A 20651-nucleotide genomic window follows, 5' to 3' on the forward strand; every position below is an offset into this window, starting at 1 on the left:
TATTATTTCCAGTATATTTAATTACTTCCTCAGTAGTTGTGACACCTATGAAATCGCAGCCACGTTACCTCGTATTTTCTTTGTAGCTTTAATGCACTTTCCATTGGTGACCCAACCCTCGGTTTCCGTTGTGCGGCTCTGCTGACCGCCTACAATGGCTGTTTCAGATTTCCAGAAGCTGGAGCGTGAAGCGCGCGTCTGTCGGAAGCTGCAGCATCCCAACATCGGTGAGATCGTGTCGGAGACCAGGGCACTGTCGGTCACCGGCCCTGTCCACGTGCTGCCACGTGGCCCTCTGAGACACGTCCCGTTTTCCTTTGCTTTGCTTAAGGCGGTTCGGCCCGTTGAGACCATTTCACGCCTTAACCGCCCGCTGAGAAACACTGTATATATAAAGGCATATATATATATATATATATATATATATATATATATATATGTAAACATATAGTATAGATGCACGCACAATTGTTTCAGCGGATTGATCTGTATATAAAACAACGCACTTGCGCTGCTGAAGCTTTACGACAGCATTTTCTCACCAGTTGACTGTCACTGTAAACTTTCTTTCTTTGTTTCGCTGTGAGGGCAAGAGACAATTTTCGCTGACACGCTACGGGATGTTGTGACGGGATGCTGGCATGACACGGGATGTGTTTTGACACGCTGACACGCTACGGATGTGACGCGCACGCAAAACAGTTTTCAAGAGGGCACGTGCGAGACGCCATCGAATGTCGCACGCCGCTCGGCAAATCCGCCAGCATATGTTAGCAGGTTATCGCACGGTCTCGCCCCTCAGTGTCCAGCATAGGAAGCCGTTCGAAGTTTAAGCGTTCTTCACGGGCAGGTAAAGCACCGCAGATGACCCGCAATCCGGGCGCTCGATCTCCACAACCACACCAGAGACGGTTAGGAAAGTAAACGAACCTTATCCGTAGAGATAAGCCATGCACAGTTACGAGTGCGACACGCCGTCAGGAAAAAAATATCCAGCTACTTGAGAAAGGTGTTATCCTGACTGCAGGTCAGGTCAGATCAGGTCAGGTCAGGTCAGGCCAGGTCAAGTCAGGTCAGATCAGGACAACGCCATGTCCCATCGGAAATAGGAAGTCCATGAGATGCTGGACGCCTGGCAGTGGGAAGTTCTCGGGCGCCCAGTATATTCCACTGACCAGGGGTTTTATTTTGTATACTTTGAGGTGGGATGAGCCTCACACTGCTGATTTGAGCCACCATATGCTCTTTTGAGACCATCTTCCCATTGCATGTAAGTAAAGAATGGAATACTGGGCCAAAAAATGCGGCAAATTGCTGAACTGCTGGTACACTAGGTTTCGAAACGCATCACTACCAATATTATCATCATGTATTATCATTATCGCCATCACGCTGACTTCAAATGGCTATCATGCTTCATTATCAAAACAGTTTTGGAACCGACCAAATATACATTGTTTTGTTTTCAGTTGTACATCAAAGACGCGAATGAAAGTGGACAGAGTCCGGCTAGAAATCAGGATTTTGGGGTAGATTTTGTCAACTTTATTGGCTCAGCCCCCCCCCCCCCCAGTCGATTGAGATAGTGACACTCTTACCCCTGGCGTGTCCTCATGCGACTCCCGTTAAGTATTCTCATGCTCTTTGTCCCCAAAAATCGGGGAAAGCCTCAGCCCCCAAAGGCGGGGGGCTGAGGCTCTCGAAATTAAACGACGGTTATTGAAGTCAAAGTAAGCATGTTCGTCAACAAAGACGATAGCAATAAAGCATACCAACCGTTCTGAGGCACGAGCGCGCAATCGAAGGGCTCTTAAAAAGTCCAAAGCGCGCAGAGGTCGAGTGAGTGTCATGACATTTGACAATTCCTGGGTTTCATGTGATATAAATCGCATGCTTCCAAGCTCCCTAATTTTCAAGACCAACACAGTGAAACTGTAGTACCCCTATGCATATGCATTTAGCGTAAAATACCCGATGTACTCGCAGGTACCATGCCCTGCATATTTCTGGATGCGCGTGCTGAACACTGCGTGTCGCTGACTAAAGTAGCTCTCGAGTCATTTTTGCCTAATATTTAAGTCGCACTGATATTAAAATAGCGTGTTCGTGATTAGATAATTATCTAGATGCGGTCGACGCCCAGAGGACAGTCATAGAAACGTACCAGGATTTGTTTTCTCCTCATATTCGGCAAAGTAATTTCAGCGCCCTCTATGTGCTAAGGCTCTTTGCGCTTGCAAAACATGGACTTCTATGTAATGCTCTTTCTTGGGTGCCATAATATATCCCCCATTATTTTAGTATTCTATTTTTTTCAATTAATTTGGTCTTGGAGCTGATCTGTTTTTTTTTTGGGCTCTAGAGCTTTTGAGCCATCCATGTTTTCTACCTAACTTTACTTCTGCCCCACTAAGTACACGAAAGGCGTATTATGATGCAATGATTCCATTAAACGACGGTAATCAAAATCTATTTAATTAAAATAGACAAATCGAATAAATGTGGTCATGGGGACGCTTCCGCCTCTGAGTTTTTTCATCACAGCCCTCTTGCATGTTAGATGCTTTTTCTCACAAGTCTGCTGAAGGACCCGTTGTGGCGGTAAGGAATACGCGGTGCGGCGCGCTAGTCTGTGCTTCATACTGATGTTTTTGTTATGGTTACGTTAATATGCAAAATACTTTATCGACATTTCGCTTTTCAATCATGTAGTTGGACTGGATAATAACTCAGCTACAACGTCTCTGCCACACTGCGCAATTTTTCAACAAAACGACCGCATAGGGCACACAAGAGGTTTACGCGTCATTGACCCACCGATGTTTTGCCTTGTGCTGGACTACAAAACATCATGAAGGGAGCAGAAATGACATATCTTTTTATACCTGATAATCGTCTGCTTTGGAGCTTCCATGGCGGCAGGCCAAGTTGTTTTTGCCTCCACATCATATGCGGTCGCAAATGTACAGTTATGACGCATCGGAATGATACTTTGTCCTTCACATGCTGATAAGACACGTCGTTATATAGCCCTTCATCAAGAAATGCAGGCCAGGTCACTTGATCATTTTTCTTAGCACTTGCCCGGGTGGCCGGCTGAATGTTATGGTGGTCGGGTGAGGGTCAAATTAACCCCCTGAGATCTCAAGAAATAAAAGAGATAAATACATCACATGAACGGGATAGGTAAACATTTATGTGTACACACTGGTGTCAAGGTTTGAGATTCCTAGGTTATGACTTGCGGGTCAAATATGGTAAAACAAGATCAAACTCCAGATTTATGTCCGAAGTGTCCGCAGATCTTCTCATGCAATCACCGTTGACCTCTTCTGCCTGTTCTAAACAAAAGGTCATTATTGTCCATTACAGGTAAGTGACCTTATTTGACCTTGAGACTGTAAAAGTGACCAGAAACCTTTAAGATTGGTTGGATATTTTGAGTTGAATAAGTGCTAAGGACTATGCTAGACTGTATGCTCCAAAAACTAAAGTTGTATTGCTGTCATTTTAGGTCAGTTTCTCTTCAAACCTTCATTGAGATCTTAAAAATACCCATTGACGTCCCTAGAGTCAAGAAATCCGAATTTAGGGCCATAAAACTGCCTATTAAAGCGAGTTCTCTCGTAAAAGAGCGATTTGACTTTTCCTTGTTTTGACGTTTACACCATGCCCAAGGTCAATGGAACAAGTCGCAATCCTGAATGCAGTTAGCTCCTTGTCTAAGAGACCATCTTAAAGGTGCATGGCTTCGTCTAACACTACGCGATCACATCAGATTGAGGCATTCCGTACGCCTTGCCGCTTCTGACAGATATGGCCTGATATAGACCTACCATAGGTCAGTGCCCTTACAGGGTATATCTAATTTTCATACCAAAAGATCGGCTCTACTATGCGATTGCCTTCAGCCATGCATCGTTCAACACGGTTATATCACACGGTTCGGACCGGCTTCCATAACACCGGCGTCCGTGACACAGGCATTCTTACCACCAGTGTCCTTACCACCGGCGTCCTTACGATCGGTGTCCTTACCACCGGCGTCCTTACGATCGGTGTCCTTACCACCGGCGTCCTTACGATCGGTGTCCTTACCACCCGCATCCTTGCAATCGGTGTCCTTACCACCGGCGTTCTCACCACCGGTGTCCTTATTACCGTTGTCCATATTACCGGCGTCTTTACCACCGGTGCCCTTACTATCAGTGTCCCTACCACCAATGTCCTTATTACCGGCGTCCTCACTAACGGTGTCCTCACCACCGGTGTCCTTACTACAGGCATCCTGACCACCGGCGTCCTTACCATCGGTGTCCTTACCATCGGTGTCCTTACCATCGGTGTCCTTACCATCGGCGTCCTTACCATCGGTGTCCTTACCATCGGCGTCCTTACCATCGGCGTCCTTACCATCGGTGTCCTTACCATCGGCGTCCTTGCCATCGTTGTCCTTATTACCGTTGTCCATATTACCGGCGTCTTTACCACCGGTGTCCCTACTACCAGTGTCCCTACCACCAATGTCCGTATTACCGGCGTCCTCATTAACGGCGTCCTCACCACCGGTGTCCTTACTACAGGCATCCTTACCACCGGCGTCCAGACCACCGACGTCCAGACCACCGGCTGTCCCTGATTCGCCCAATCAACTGACTGGGAGGGCGGGGCCGCGGCTCTGTCGCTGATTCGGCTCGTTTCGCCTGTGCTGCTGACTCTACGCCGGGGATTACTCTTGGCATTGGCCTGATCAGCTGATCTGATAGCTCGTGATTTCTTTGTGTGGTGCTCGTCTGTGGCGGCGTCTTTTATGGCGCTCCGGCTAGCAGTTTCGGTCCGGATTTCGGGCTGGGCTGTGATTCTTTCCACAGCCTTTGTCTTTGATTCCCCTTTGGCGGTAACCTGGCCCCCCACTGGCGTACACAAGCCTGCCTGATGCTACTTCCGTGGCAGTGGCCCAAGATACGGCCCACCTCTAACTTAGGTGTCTGATCTGAGGGTTCTTGTTGACGGTTTGATGGCATTTAATTCTTCCGTTTACGATGTACCGGCCTATTACACGGATTGAACCCCTCAGGTTCCAAATGTCACTGTCAGATTGGTGTCTTGTTACAGTCCACGTCCTGACTCCACGTCTCTCTGGCCGGTCAGATGTGCACGGCACAAAAACAGGTCCAACAAGGTCCAGGCTGTTCATGCTGTATGACCGTGAGATCGCGCTTGCTTTAAATGGACATGTACAGCAGACAGTGGAAAGCAAATTCCTTGTACACAGAACTGCGCTCATGAAGATGAACGTTTATTTGCGTTACATTTTACTCATCTTACCTCATTGTTTGTGAAGTATTCGTGAAATGTAATAAAGTAAGTGATAACGTTTACTTCCCGAACACGACACGTTACCATATTTCAGTCCCGTTCCTCCGCTTTTATGGAGTCAACGACACAGCCTGTGCCAGCCTGGTCACGGGTCATGGGTTACGGCTCACGGGTCAGGACCACCTGTCATGGGTCACGGACTACGGATCATGGGTCACATACCATGGTTAACTTGGGTCACACCCAAGTTCACGAGGGGTCACGGACTACGAATCATGGGTTGCAGATTACGGTTCATGTCACGGGTCACGGATCAGGAGTCACGGATCACGGGTCACGGGGGTCACGATCTGCAGCAGTTTATCTCAGCCCGTCCCCAGATGGCAGTGCGTACACTGACGACAGTTGACCTCTAAACCGCCGACCGCTAGAGGCTGTTATCCAAGTTTGCGCCATCACCTTGTTTTGCCAATAAAGCGTCTGTGTCGCGAGGATGTACCTGGAAGGCCAAAAACAGCTGAGTGGATGGCCTAAAGCAAAGGGCTTTTCACCATTTGGGAATGGCAAACAAGCTTGTTGGGGGAGATTAAAAATGTTTGGCCGAGAATAGAACCCCGCGTCGCTCCAAGGTCACGTGCGGTACCAGGGCAGCGCCGCCTCGGAGCGCTTGGGGGCGACTACCCAGCTGGTCCCAACACCATTGGTCGCTCGCGGCGCTCCGTCCTGGCTTCGCCAGCAGCCGGCCGTGCCGGACGGCTTCAGTGTGTCAGCGGTAGGCAGAGTTGAGACCAAATAATTGGCTTCATGGGTTGATAAGGAACCTGTGGCGTCGAGTTTCGCCGTCCTAGTGACGTGGCCACGGCGGAAACCACGCTGCTCAAGGTATACAATGTGGTTTTCAGCAAATTTGGACGTGAGTTGCGGGCGGGCCGCGTACCCGCGAAATTTGCGGACGGAAAGCGCAGTTAGGTTTGACCTAGAGTCACCTGGATCTCAGCATTCTTCAGTTTTGAACAACGAAATTTCTCTTCCGCTTTCCATGTAGCACACGCCTTTTGAGCCGTCGGGGTGGCAGACTATATGAGTGTTCGTCCCGGAGGTCGCTTTGGGTTCTGTGAATCGTGAGCCGCCGACCGCTCCGAAGGTCGCCTGTCATCTGGCTGTGGGACGACAGGGAGACGAAATGTCACACCCTGCACTAACAAGCGTGCCCTCCGTTTTCAGTCAGGCTTCATGAGAGTATACAAGAGGAGAGCTTTCACTACCTAGTCTTTGATTTGTAAGTACAAACAGTCTGGTGTCAAAAAGTGATTTATTTTTGGTGCAGCTACGTGTGTTTCTTTTCTCTCAGCATGCTTTTCTTGGCTTGATCGCCTTGATCGATGTCGGCATCAGTCCGCTCCGCCAATTGTCCTCTCCGCTTCGTCAATTGTCCTCTCCGCTCCGCCATTTGTCCGCTTCGCCAACCGCCCTCTCCGTTCCGCCAACTGTCCTCTCCACTTCACCAACTGTCCTCTCCGCTCCGCCAACTGTCCCTTCCGCTCCGCCATGTGTCCTCTCCGTTTCGTCAACTGTTTTCCCCACTCCATGAACTGCCCTCTCCGCTCCGCCAACTGTCTTTTCCGCTCCGCCAATTATCCTCTTCGCTCCGCCAACCGTCCTCTCTGTTCCGCCAACTGTCCTCTCCGCTCCGCAACTGTTCTCTCCGCTCCGCCAACTGTTCACTCAGCTCCGTTAACTGACATCTCCGCTCCGCCAACTGCTCTCTCAGCTCCGTCAACTGTTCTCTCAGCTCCGTCAACTGTCATCTCCGCTCCGCCAACTGTCCTTTCCGCACGGCCAGTTGTCCTGGCCACTCGTCCTCATGAGTCAATCAACCGTCCTCAACCGTCCTGGCGAGTCCACTTACTGGCCTAATCCCCCACGAACTGTCCTCGTGACTCGGTGACCAATTCTGGTCACTCCGTGGTCACCGCTGTCCTACCGGCTCGTGACCTGTTCTGGTCGCTCCGTGAACGGGTTTTACTGGCCTGTGACCTGTTCTGGTCGCTCCGTGAATGAGTCTTACCCGCTCGTGACCTGTTGTGGTTACTCCGTGAATGAGTCTTGCCGGCTCGTGACCTGTTCTGGTCGCTCCGTGAACGGGTCTTACTGGCTCGTGACCTGATCTGGTCGTTCGTGCGTGACGCCATTTTGCCTCGGCATGGAGCCGGCTGCTTGATTAACGTGTACTCAGCGCCTGTGCATGCCATGGTCCTTTCCATTTGCTTAATTGGCCCGCGGCGTATGATATGCCCGCCTGGAATAGGATTACTGGCTCCTTCACCCGTCCATCTCCTAAAGTGACCTTTAAAATGTCCTACAGTGATCTTTACAATGTCCTACAGTGACCTTTACAATGTCCTAAAGTGACCTCTACATTGTTCTACAGTGACCTTTACACTGTCCTACAGTAACCTCTACATTGCCCTACAGCAACCTTTACATTGTCCTACAGTGACCTTCGGATGTCCTGCAGTGACCTTTACAATGTCCTACAGTGACCTTCGGATGTCCTGCAGTGACCTTTACAATGTCCTACAGTGACCTTCGGAATGGGCCCGAGCGGCGGTGTGTTGAAGTGTAAGCTTGCTTTGGGTCTTTGCATCACGTGGTGTTTGTGTTAAGCTCTTTTTTCAATTGAGTTTGCTTGCTGTGCTTGTCTGGCTCATCCTCCAGGAACTCCCAAGCAGGAAAAATGCCACCGCGTATGTAGTCCAGTTATGAAGGATGTATCCACCTGCCAAACGCTTTGAATTACGTATATATTATAAAAATGTATTACGTGCCGCGTAAGATAAAAAACTTATCGACATCTAGCAGAAATATATCGGTGATAATGTTTTACGCAAGCATGGTCCTGACGCGGCATATCCGCACATTATGGATCTTTCAAATTCGTTTGATAGTCTAACTGGGACAGTTGTCAGTTTGCTCGCGATCTTGGCCCACCATCACATTTTCTCACCGTTACAGTTGTGTTTCCTGTTGTTGTCGTAATTCTATGTATAGTCTAATAGCGCCGATAAATCAGTGAGCACGCACCTTTCCTAACCAAACGTTTTCGTGTTCCGTAACGAATGCGATCAGGATTCGGACTGGTATCCTCCACTGGGATGTTGGCTGCCGTATCACCACGGTGTTTGGTATGTCTACAGCCTTCGTCAGTACTTAAAAGGCCTTGAAAAGGATCTGAAGATATTTGGCGTCAAACCGCGCTCGCATCTCACGTTGGAAAGTTTCTGGAGGCTTTCAGCTTTACCCTAGTCTTTGCAGATTCACAACCGGGGACTATTTTTGCGCTGTTGACCCCTGTCTGGTGTCGACAGAGTGACTGGCGGAGAGCTGTTTGAGGACATCGTGGCTCGCGAGTTCTACAGTGAAGCGGACGCCTCTCACTGTATCCAGCAGATCCTGGAGTCGGTCAGCCACTGTCACGTCAACAGTATCGTCCACAGAGATCTCAAGGTACGAAACGTCAGCAGTGCCATCCGTCGGTAGAGATATCAATGTAGGACACGTTAGTTAATATTCATATCGTCCATGGACATCCCTAGGTATGACACGTCAACAGCATCGTCTACAGAGATCTCAAGGTACGAAACGCCAGCAGTGCCATCCGTCGATAGATATCTCAATGTAGGACACGTCAGTTAATATATCGTCCACTGATATCTCTAGGTGTGACACGTCAACAGCATCGTGTGCAGAGATCTTAAGGCAGGGCATGCGAGCGGTGTCATCCAAAAAGATCTCAAGGAGGGATGCGCGCACAGTATCGTCCATGGAGATCTCGAGGTAGATCACGTCAACGGTGTTGTCCATAGATTTCCCAAAGTAGGCCATGTCGACCGTATCGCCCATAGAGATCTCAACTTATGACACGTCAACAGTATCGTCCCCAAAGATATCGAGGCAGGATACGTCAACGTGTTATCTATAGAGATCTCAAGGTGGGACATGTCAACAGTGTCGTCTATGGGGATCTCGAGGTGGGACATGTCAGCAGTGCCGTCTATAGCGATCTCAAGGTAGGACATATCAACAGTATCGTCTATAGAGATCTCAAGGCAGGACATGTCAACAGTATCGTCTGTTGAGATCTCAAGGTAAGCCACGTCAACAGTATCGTCCACAGGGATCTCAAGGTAGGACACGTGAACAGTATCATCTACAGACATATCTACAAAACGTCAACAGTGTATCGTCCGCAGAAAGCTAAATTTGGTCACGCGGAAGTAGCATTGCTGGCAATCATCTGAAAGAAGGGTATGTGATTGCATTATATCTACGCATTGCTTTGCCATTTTTCATAACGCGAACAGGGTCAGATGCGATGCACTGCTGAAAAGTGCCCTATTATGTCAGTTTGAGTTCAATTTTTTCCGAAAATCGCACCTTTTCAGTTTGAAATGAATACATTTACAAGACCATGTCATGTAGCGACATGAAACCTATCCAGGTATGCTACTAGTTGAATTCCAGGCACATAAGTTGGAATTTTAGGTGTTTTGAACATATTTGTATGATGGAGGGGTCTGTTATTTTAACAGGGTCGGCCCACGGCACGTAATCGGCGGCAATGTCGGTTGTCATCCGCCGTCCGCCGCCCGCGCCGGCCGTTTATCGCCGTGCAGTGTTTCTAGAAAAGTCACTGCTCTGACACCAGAAACGCTAGAGGCGCTTTCTTTGTATAAAACATGCCCAATGACGTTCCACAGGCTACCGACAATTTGAGCACGATCACACGACGTGCCAGAGAGATGTCCTCAGAAAATGTTGGCGGGGGTGGGGATGGCATCGGCCCTTCCGCAGTAGGGCAAGAGCTTAATGTAGTCCATGCACTAACTTCTAAGAATAAGGTACCGTCAGTGAAAACCTCACGCATTTTTGGCCATATCCCCCCCCCCCCTGGTTACGCTCTGGATACGATAGACGAGAATGCAGCTCTCGCTGTCGTTGCGCAGTTAAAATATGTTATGAAACGGTCGCCATGGCTTCCAACCAGGCATGAACGTAACGGTACGCTGGCCAAAGACCCTCTTGTTACACTTCGGCTGCGCTTCGTTTAAAAGAGAACCTTCTTCTTCATGCGTAATGTTGTTTATGAACAGCCCCCAACGTGTAATCATATGATTTTGTGAAAAATCGGAAACCTGCAACTGCATGTAAATTGCCTGCAGCAGTTGCCACGCCGGGCTATCCTCCTACAGCACGCGCCCGTCGGGAAACTTCCCGCAACAAGCCCCTGTTGGGCTAGCTAGTCTCATACAGCAAGTCCTGCTGGGCTGGCTAGTCGCAGGCAACAAGTGCCGCTGGGCTAACTAGTCGCATGCAACAAATCCCGCTGGGCCACCTGGTCTCCGCAATAAGCCGCTTTTGGGCTAAGTAGTCTCGTGTAATAAGTTCCGCTGGACTAGCTGGTCTCATACAACAAGTCTTGCTTGACTAGCTATTCGTATGCAACAAGTCACGCTGGCCTAGCTAGTCTCCCGTAACAAGTCCCGCCGGACCAGCTTGCCTTCTGTAATCAGTTCCGTTGGGCTAGTTAGTCTCCTGTTATCAGTCCCGCTGGGCTAGCTAGTCGCATGCAACAAGCCCTGCTGGACTAGCTAGTCGCATGCAATAAGTCCTGCTGGGCTATCTAGTCTCCCGTGACAAGTCTCGCTGGGCTAGCTAGCATCCTGTTACCTGTCCCACTGAGCTAGCCAGTCTCCTGTTACAAGTCCCGCTGGACTAGTTAGTCTCCTGTAACTAGTCGCGCTGGGCTAACTAGTCTTGTGTAACCAGTCCCGCTGGGCTAGCTAGCCTCCTGTAACCAGTCCCGCTGGACTGGCTAGTCTTCTGCAACTAGTTCCGCTGAGCTAGCTAGTCTCCGGCAACAAGTCCTGCTGGGCTAGCCAGTATCGTGCAACCAATCCCGTTGGCCTAGCTAGTTTCCGGCAACAAGTCTCGCTGAACAAAGGTACCAAGTTCCTTGTACTTTTGCCCATTGAGTTGTCCACTTTTCGAAACTATTTTCTCTGTGGACCATATAGCTCAAATAAATTTCACCTACACTTCGTATGATACGGGAAATATAACGCCAAGTTCAGAGGTCATGCAGAGGCAGGGATATCAGCATCAAGTTGAAAAAGACTATCACTACATCGAGTTATGGAATGACACTTGATGTACTCCCCTGCAGTCTACAGTGATGACTACGACTAAGAGAGTCCCGGAGTCTACGATTGCCTGCAACGCGGGCTTGCATACTCAGGAGACCGCGCAATCCGCTGAGCTAATGTTTATTTTTGAAACGCCACATATTATGCGAACAGGCAGGATACTATACAAACCGATATGCTTTAAGCTGGATATTGATTTTCATGTTTACTACCCACAACGTCTGGTGGGGCGGTGCAGCTCACATTCCGCGGCTTCAAATGACGTCACGCGGATCATCTTGCCATGCATGCAATAGGTCACGTTTTTGGCATCCGTACTGATGAGATGCATGTACTAGTTATTACGCAAATGAATACCGTGGCCTCCTGCACAGGCTCGTCACGTAAGAAGCTCGCGGATCTCCCGCACACATCGCGAAATATGGCCTGACATAGTGACGAAAGATAGCGTGTGCTGCAAGCATGCTGAGTTCGATGGACTGTAAAATCAGAGTACATTTGCAGATATTGGTAGCATACTAACGCTCAAATGTCGAGTCCCAGCACAAGTTAGAGCACAGAGAGTACATCGGGAAGTGCTCTGGCCCTTTTGGTAAATTAATACATATATATATATATATATATATATATATATATGTTTATATATATTTTGTTAAATTAATACATGCATATATATATATATATATATATATATATATATATATATATATATATATGTTTATGTGTCCTTAAGTCTCAGTAAGTCTCAGCCGACGTTTTGCTATGCACCTATGCGAGGGTGCACCGAAAACCCAAATGCGCACACACCACAACACCACGCTTGCCAGAAATGCACAAGTCATGCACAACACCTGACTAGCCTACACCACAGACCACGGATGCGTCACCACACTTGACATATTGTGCATAAGAGACATGGCAGCCATTAACAACATGCAAAAGTGATGAATCATCGTCATACAATGCCACCGTACGACATATGGCTAACAAGATAACTTTCCCTCATGATGCACATTCACTGTAGCAGTAGGGCATAGACAAGATATGATGAAAAAAAAGAAAAGAAAATGCTTCGGCCGTACGGAAATGTACCTCAAATTAGCTCATGCAGTATTCAAATGCGACTATTTTGAAGTGTTTCGAGCGTGTGTTATGCGGAGATACGAGGACATCCGAGCTTTTATATTTGTGCTGAGTTTTACTGTATACTTCTTGTGGAGTGCTCCATTTCGCAGCCGATTATTGAATTGATCTAAACGTTCACAAATTAATTAAATTTGAAAAATGTCTGTATCGACATACAGAAAACGACAAACGAAGCATAGGAAGCCTCAAACAGGCGACCAACACGGTCATTTAGGCTGAACGTCGCCGTGTACAAACAACAGTGCATTCGAGAATACCTGCTGCCGAAAAAGGAGTGTTTACACAGACAAAGACGCCTTACACAGTCAAAGACAGGTACGCTTAGCCAATGCTGTCAGAATGAACGATTCCCTAGAAATTGACTTCGCTGAAACAATGGTCTGACTTTAACCTGTCACAGGTCGGCGACCTTACAAGATATCCAAATTTTTCACACCAAACGATCCTCTATTGAATTGTCTACAGCTATAAAAAATTGGCGCAGCTACGCCGGGCCGTTCAGAAACCATTCTGGAAAAACCTTCAAGGGAGGGGGGAGGGCAATTTGACCCCCGCCCGAGCGCGTGTTGAGTTACGCCAGTGGAGGCCGGGTTTGTTGGCCTATATCCCCAGGTGATCAATATCTCAGCATCGTCCACATAACCTCTGGGCGGTGCGTCACGAAGAGCATCGAACGCCAACATGTTAAGGCAGGCCGCATCATTAGCACTATCCGCAGAAATGACATTGTGAGGAGTGGCAGCCGCTTCTAGTGTTTGAAAGGGTGTAGGATATGACAGGAGGTAATTTTTCTTACGATGAACTGAAACACGAATTGGTCGATCAGTACGTTGGGGCCCAGGGCAGCCTGGTGCTCAAGGCGGCCTAGTGTTCACGGTGGCCTGACGTTCAAGGTGGCCTCACGCTCAGGGTGGCCTGGTGCTCAGGGTGACATGATGCTCAGGGTGGCGTTGTGCTCAGGGTGGCCTAGTGCTCAGGGCGGCCCAGCGTTCAGGGTGACCTGGCGCTCGGGGTGGCATGGTGCGCAGGTTGGCCTGGCACTCAGGGTGACCTGGCGCTTAGGGTAGCCTGGTGCTCAGGGTGGCCTGGTGCTCAGGGTGGCGTGATGCTCAGGGTGGCCTAGTGCTCAGGGTGGCCCAGCGTTCAGGGTGTCCTGGCGCTCAGGGTGGCATGGTGCGCAGGTAGGCCTGGCACTCAGGGTGGTCTGGTGCCCAGGGTGGCCTGGTGCTCAGGGTGGCCTGGTGCTCAGGGTGGCCTGGTGCTCAGGGTAGCCTGGTGCCCAGGGTGGCCTGGTGCTTAGGGTGACCTGGCGCTCGGGGTGACCTGATGCTCAGGGTGGCCTGGTGCTCAGGGTGACCTGGCGCTGGTGACACTCGTGACCTAACAATACGTAGCGTGTGAACATTCGGAACATTCCCGGGTCAATGGAAATCAGGGAAGGTCTAAACTGAACTGAATCGGGGATGTGCTGCTAGCAGGTGGTCTAGACTGCCTCTGGTCGGTAGGATATCCCGTGAATCCGTCTAAACTGAACTGAATCGGGTATGTGGTGCTAGCAGGTGGTCTTGACAGCCTCTGGTCGGTAGGATATCCCGTGAAATAGCACAGAAATACGACATTTGGCAAAAAGTTGATTGGCTTCTGGTCTGTGGCTGGTTTTTGGGCCCTCTTTCCTGGCACAATCAACGTGATGTCTATAGCTGATTACTTGCCTTTGACTGGCCTCTGGATCGTATTTCGTGGCACAATCAAGGCGATGCCTGTAGCTTGTTACTGGTCTATGACTGGTCTTTAGACCATATTTCCTGACGCAATCAGTGTTCCAATGCTTTCGGTCCCGTGGCCGCTCCAGAGCTCCCGGTATTGATTCAGCAGCGTCTGTCGCAGTCGCGGTACCGAATCTCCCACGTCTGGGCCGCGCTCACGCGTGATTGCTACCTGGAAACTCTGGAACGCATTTCCCTTGGAGCCATCTACTTGCAGCAGTTGTAATTTCCCAGAGCCGATAATGACATGATTACGTGTTAAAGTCGTCGACCGCCTGCTTGGGTCCGGCCTTTATCAAATTTACAAATTGTTGATGTGTTCGTTGAATGATGACATGATTAACACAAACATCGAGCTTAATTTATGTTGAATGATAAAGGCTGAATTCCTGGTACTGGATGAAATAAGTGGAGTTCATTTCAAAAGAATGCAAATGGCTTACATTTAAGCACCACGTGTCTTTCCAGGGATGTTTGCGCTTTAGCGCAAGCACATTTCTGGGCAAATTGTGTTCATGCGCGACGATGGCCGGTGTGATAAGTTTCACTAATAACAGCCAAAATTCTCCATCCGCTGCCAAACCCTAACGAACGCTGACAAACTTTGAGATGTGCTGTGAGCCACTGAGATTCACCACGAAGCTTTCTACCAACGAAGGAAGCCGCTGGCGTGTGCGGTTTGGATTTGCGTCCAGCGGATTGGCGAAGTGACGTGAACTGAACTGAATTAACGTTGTCTTTACAGCCTGAAAACCTGCTGCTGGCCAGCAAGGCGAAGGGAGCGGCAGTGAAGCTGGCAGACTTTGGCCTGGCGATTGAAGTGCAGGGCGAGCAGCAGGCCTGGTTCGGTAAGGCAGTGGCGCACTTCTGTCGCTAGCGGCTCAGTAAGGCGGTGTTACTTCAGTCACTAGTGGCCCGTTAAGATGGTGGCACATTAAATTACCAGTGGTTCGGTAAGGCGGTGGCAATTTCCAATCACTAGTGGTTCGATAAGGGATGACACACTTCAATCAATAGCGCGCCGTTAAGATGGCGGCGCACTTTGATCACTAGTGGTTCGGTGAGGCGGGGACCGGCTTCATTCACCATTGGTGCTGCCCATCTGTGTTGCAAACGAATAGGCCCAATCTGCCTAGAGTGTTGTTTTTATTCGGGAGCGATCGCTTAAAGCATTCTGACTTGTGCTTGTGCAGTAAGCACCGGTCTACGCATGTTTAACAAATTCTGCTCGGAAAACATTCGGTAATGTTGCGGGTCTCATAAACCGACCTAGCTTTGGGAAAAACTTTCCTGGCTACACAGATTTGATATGAGTATCCCGTTCATTGATTTCCAATCCGGCTTTCATATCCACTGTGTTATTGGGTCTGCCGGCTGCAGTTCGTTTGACACATTGCCTCATACGCGGCTGTTGACTGCTGAGCGATCTGATCTGAACGCCAAGCGATCTCATCCGAGCGATCTCTCTTGGCATTTCATCTGAGCGCCGAGTGATCTTATCTGAGCGCCGGGCGAGCTCGTCTGGGCGATCTTATCTGAGCACAAAGCGATCTTATCTGAGCACCGAGCGATCTTATCTGAGCGATCTCATCCGACAGATCTCTTTCAGCGATCTCACCTACCACGCCGTGTCCGAGACATCCCCGTCCGGAGACGTGCGACTTCGTTACACGTCACTGAGAACCAGCGACGGGCACTGTGCCGCAGCAGACTTGCGTTCCCAGTGGTCTGAGGTGGCCGTGGGTCCGACACGGTACTGCTCAGTCAGGCCGAGCTGACTCTGTGTGACGTCCAACAGGCTTCGCCGGTACGCCGGGCTATCTGTCGCCGGAAGTGCTCAAGAAGGAGCCCTACGGAAAGCCGGTGGACGTCTGGGCATGCGGTGAGTATGTCTGTCTGTCTGTCTGTCTGTCTGTCTGTCTGTCTGTCTGTCTGTCTGTCTGTCTGTCTGTCTGTCTGTCTGTCTGTCTGTCTGTCTGTTTGTCTGTTTATCTGTTTGTCTGTCTGTCTCTCTGTCTGTCTGTGTGTCTGTCTGTCTGCCTGGCCTTCTGTTTGTCTGTCTGTCTGTCTGTCTGTCTGTCTGTCGCTCTGTCTGTCGGTTTATCGGTCGGTCCGTTTGACTGTCTGTCATCCGTCGTCTGTCGTCTGTCGTCAGACTGGCAAATATGTCTAGCAAGATTAGCAGCAACAGCCGTAGCAGTAATACCCGCCGTAACACACGTATGCTGCACGTAGCTTGTTACAACGCCGTACTATACGACCGATGTAGAGAATACTAAATCGCTCTCATTGACTCGATAATGGCGCTGCTCGGTGCATTGCTGTCTAATTTGGTCGGACTCGCTCCGTCAGATCCGGTTTCAATGATGTCAAAAAAACACTCGATGACGCACGAGACCCACCGAGAACCCGCTCCGAGCACTGATGCAACTCGCCAGCTCTGAGACTGGACAGGTTTTTGATGAGATCATATAAGCTCACTCCCGCTTGTTATGTTGTTGATTGGCACTGCGTTCCCGCACTGAGAAGCGTTGAACCGAAGGCTCGTCGTGGCAACGAACCGATTTCTCGTCACGACACCCTCGCATTTGCTGTTTGTCGGTTGTTCGCCAGTTCTTCGTCGGCGTGTGCTATTCGTCGTTTGTTTGCCGGTTGTTCGTCGGCGCGTACTTTCATCGGTTGTTTGCCGATTGTACGTCGGCTTGTGCTATTCACCGGCTGTTCTGAGGGCCCTCGGCGCGGGGGGGCCTCTTCGGGCCCTGTCGCCACAGCGGCAGCTGACCGCGGCCCGTCCCAGCCGCACACCGTGGTGACCTGACAGAGCCGCCGGCAACACCGCGCTTCCCTATTGATCTAATCCGACGCTCGTTGCTGTAGTGTCTGACCGTGAGAGATGGGCACGGTCGGCAGAAACCCGCCCAGCAAGCGTGACCCCGCTGTACTGACATACTTCCCGCGCTTGTCGGGGTTTGTGTGTGTGTGTGTGTGTGTGTGTGTCGTGCGCCGGCGTGCGTGCGTGCGTGCGTGCGTGCATGCATGCATGCGTGCGTGCGGGCGGGCGTGTGGGCGTGCGGGCGTGTGCGTGCGGGCGTGCGCGTGTTCTGTTGACTGTGGCCTTATAGCACTGTTTTCTGCTTCTGTACTGAATGCGTGCGTTGCATTGATTGTGGCCCTACAGCGCTGTTTTATGCTTCCGGACTGAATGCGTGTGTTACATTGACTGTGGCCCTACAGCGTTGTTTTCTGCTTCTGGACTGAATGCGTGTGTTACATTGACTGTGGCCCTACAGCGCGGTTTCTCGCTTCTGGACATTATTGCTATTTCATGTTTTCTTCGTTCCATTTCTAGCATTCCTTTGAATCCTGATGAACGACGCGTCGAGCAATTTCGCTTGCAGCATTCAGGCAACCAACACTTGACGGCGCCTTCCACTTACATCAGCTTTCTGGCCTTTCCTGGAGACATTTGCCGTCTTTTCTGAGGATTTTCCCTTTGGTGAAGTCATTTGCCTTCCTTTTCTGAGGACTTTCCTTTGGTGGGGACATTCGCTTTTTTCCGTTCCAATGCTTTGCGGATAATTCTACTTCCGTGGCGGGCGCGCCGACCAGATCTGAAGACATACCTTGGTGTACGTTTGGCCATTTGTCGTTCGCGTAACACGTGTGGGAGCCTGATGGTGCGTTTCAGGCGAAATTTGGCTCCGCGCTCCCCACCTCCGCATCATGGCGTGTAGAGTCGGTGTCGCCGCGCCAGGGGTAGCCCGGAGCGAGCGCGTGCGTGCGGCCTGAGCCTGGTAGTGATAATGGGACGGATATGATGGCTGTGTCCAGCTGCTGCCGCAGCCAGCAGCTGGTAATGAGACAGAACCGCGAAAGTGACCGTATTGGTGGCTAGATGATATCGGCGGGACAGGATCATTGTTAATCAGCTTTGGGTAAATGTTTTGCGATCTTGCTGGTTCTGACCGGAAGTGCGAGCGCAGCTCAGCCTATTTTGTCACATCATAGGAAGACCAAGCACTTTTGCTGGCCTAAACATTAAACCAACGTTTTCATGTACTCTAGCTCCCAAGAATTAAAACGAAAGAGAGGGAGAGACCCGTTCCGTGTGCGGATGACTTCCTGCTATGCACCGGACAGCAACATATCTAAGACTGCAGCAGGATGTAGGATGGCCGAGTCTGAAGCGGATGCCCAACTCTATTCGTTGCATGCTATCGTCTCCGAGCTGCCAACTTTGCCAATGGCGAAAAAAGAGTTGCCAATTTTGTCTCCGAGTTGCCAATTTCATCTTTAAGGCTCGGGCGTCAATCTGAAAAGGCTCGGGCGTCAATCTGAAAGGCCAAAGCGGACCGGAAAGGAAGAAGTGTCCTCAGATTTCGGTCGGATCCGGTCGGACGCTGTCCGGCAGACCCATGATCTAGGCATATAGTAAGATCGGCATCCGGTGCGTACCTTAAAGCGACATTTAATCAAAGCGACGAGAGCCACATCGCGACACTTACCCTGGCCCAGATTTGATATCTTTCAAAACGTGGATGCGCAGGGGGTGGGGGGTTGATGTGGCCCTCCCTTATGTCACTTCTAAACCAGAAATCTAACCGTATAGTACTCTTTCGGAAATACAGCAGACTGGCTTCAGCATGATTCTCTGATTAATTTGCATGCTGCTGGGTTAATGATGGGCCCCACTTGGCCAAGACCCATGTCAATTTTCTCCGGATATCGGACTTTTTCAGCGTAGCATGCCAATGCTTATAACCATAGACCGTAGCATTATCAAGCATGCACAAATTTGGTTGCTGTGTTCCCAGTAACTTACTGCGACATGGGCAAGGGCGCCGGCACCAGACTGGCAGGTGGCTGGGCTGAGCTCTCCCTCCCCTCCTCCGCCAAGTCCTGGAAATTTGACAGTGACCTTCTAGTTGATGACTAGCAAGCGCTGAGCGGAAATGGTTATCACCTTCCCGAACTTGGGAGAGCTTCCGTTGCCCCTGATGTGGGTGGGGGTGGGGGGGGTTCTGTGAATGTAACGGTGTCGTCCCAGTTGCCCGGTGTCGGCGAGTTCGCGGCTGCTGACCGTCGCTCAGCTGAAGCGCCTCCTGCCGCGAATAAAGCCGGGACAACAGTTAGTCGCACTGATCCTGCAGCTACTGGAATCAGTCACCCTGAGGCTCCGGTCACCAGCGTCAGTCAACCTGATTCGCCAGTCACCGGTGTCAGGCAACCTAATCCTCCGGTCACCAGCGTCAGTCAACTTGATTCTCCAGTCACCAGCGTCAGTCAACCTGATTTTACAGTTACCAGCATAAGTCACCCTGGTCTTCAGTCACCAGCATAAGTCATCCTGACCCTCCAGTCACCAGCGTCAGTCACCCTGATCCAGTTTTCCTTGGTTCTCTGCAACATGCCGTTGGTGGACGCTTAGCCCTCTTGTTGCAGGCGTGATCCTGTACATCCTGCTTGTGGGATACCCGCCGTTCTGGGACGAGGATCAGCACCGCCTGTACGCCCAAATCAAGTCCGGCGCCTACGACGTGAGTGGAGCTGGTGCTGGAGCACTAGTGATCGTCCCAGCTGTCTCCGAGTGGTGATAAAGAGCCCCGGGGCTCGTGTCCTGCCGACAGCGGGCCCTGAGCGGCGGGCCCTGGTCGAGGCCCTTCCCAGTTAGCCTAGGCTGGGATGGGGCCAACACCTCTATCGTAGGGCATAAGATGTGACCCGTTCTTCTGGCTCAACGGAGGCTGTTGAAACATCAGGTTGAAAGGTGAAATGCTTGAAACATCAGGTTGAAAGCCGAAAGATCCGGATCAACACAACAAAGTGGTTTAAATACTACCTTTTATTCTCATTTTGTCCAAGCTCAGTTATAATTTCAAACTTTGCTTTTTCATTTCACTCACACTGTACACAGCTTTGGACCACCCAGGCCCACGAAAGTATCGCAACACATGTCCATTCTACACCCGTGATTGGTTGCAGGTATTCGGGGGCTGCAATGGGTTTTCCCGGAGCCATCATTACGACATTTGTAATTTTTCGCGTCTAGCCTTCTTTTGTATTTGTTTAAAAACTCGGAGCAGTGAGTTCCGATACGGATACACATGTCCAATGATGCTGGCGGCCCGGTGTATTTCGGGGCTCAGATAATCGCCGTGCCAACTTGGGAGATCAGGGGATACATTTCGCGGTCTCACATATCCATTCGACCAAT

General features: G+C 50.2%; 1 protein-coding gene across 1 annotated transcript in view; it reads left to right on the forward strand.

Moving 5' to 3' along the window:
- The window catches only part of LOC119093203 (calcium/calmodulin-dependent protein kinase type II alpha chain), a gene marked incomplete in the record, with an annotated part of 241694 nt that overhangs the window by 167312 nt on the left and 53731 nt on the right, over window positions 1-20651 (forward strand). Inside the window, 6 exon segments of the mRNA XM_037216120.1 lie at window positions 168-227; window positions 6544-6598; window positions 8688-8826; window positions 15183-15285; window positions 16236-16319; window positions 19880-19974. Of these exon segments, the coding sequence (XP_037072015.1) occupies window positions 168-227; window positions 6544-6598; window positions 8688-8826; window positions 15183-15285; window positions 16236-16319; window positions 19880-19974 (536 nt within the window).

The sequence above is a fragment of the Pollicipes pollicipes genome, unplaced genomic scaffold (assembly GCF_011947565.3).
Source record: "Pollicipes pollicipes isolate AB1234 unplaced genomic scaffold, Ppol_2.1 Scaffold_1600;HRSCAF=1878_pilon_pilon_pilon, whole genome shotgun sequence".
NCBI classification, from domain to species: domain Eukaryota; kingdom Metazoa; phylum Arthropoda; class Thecostraca; order Pollicipedomorpha; family Pollicipedidae; genus Pollicipes; species Pollicipes pollicipes.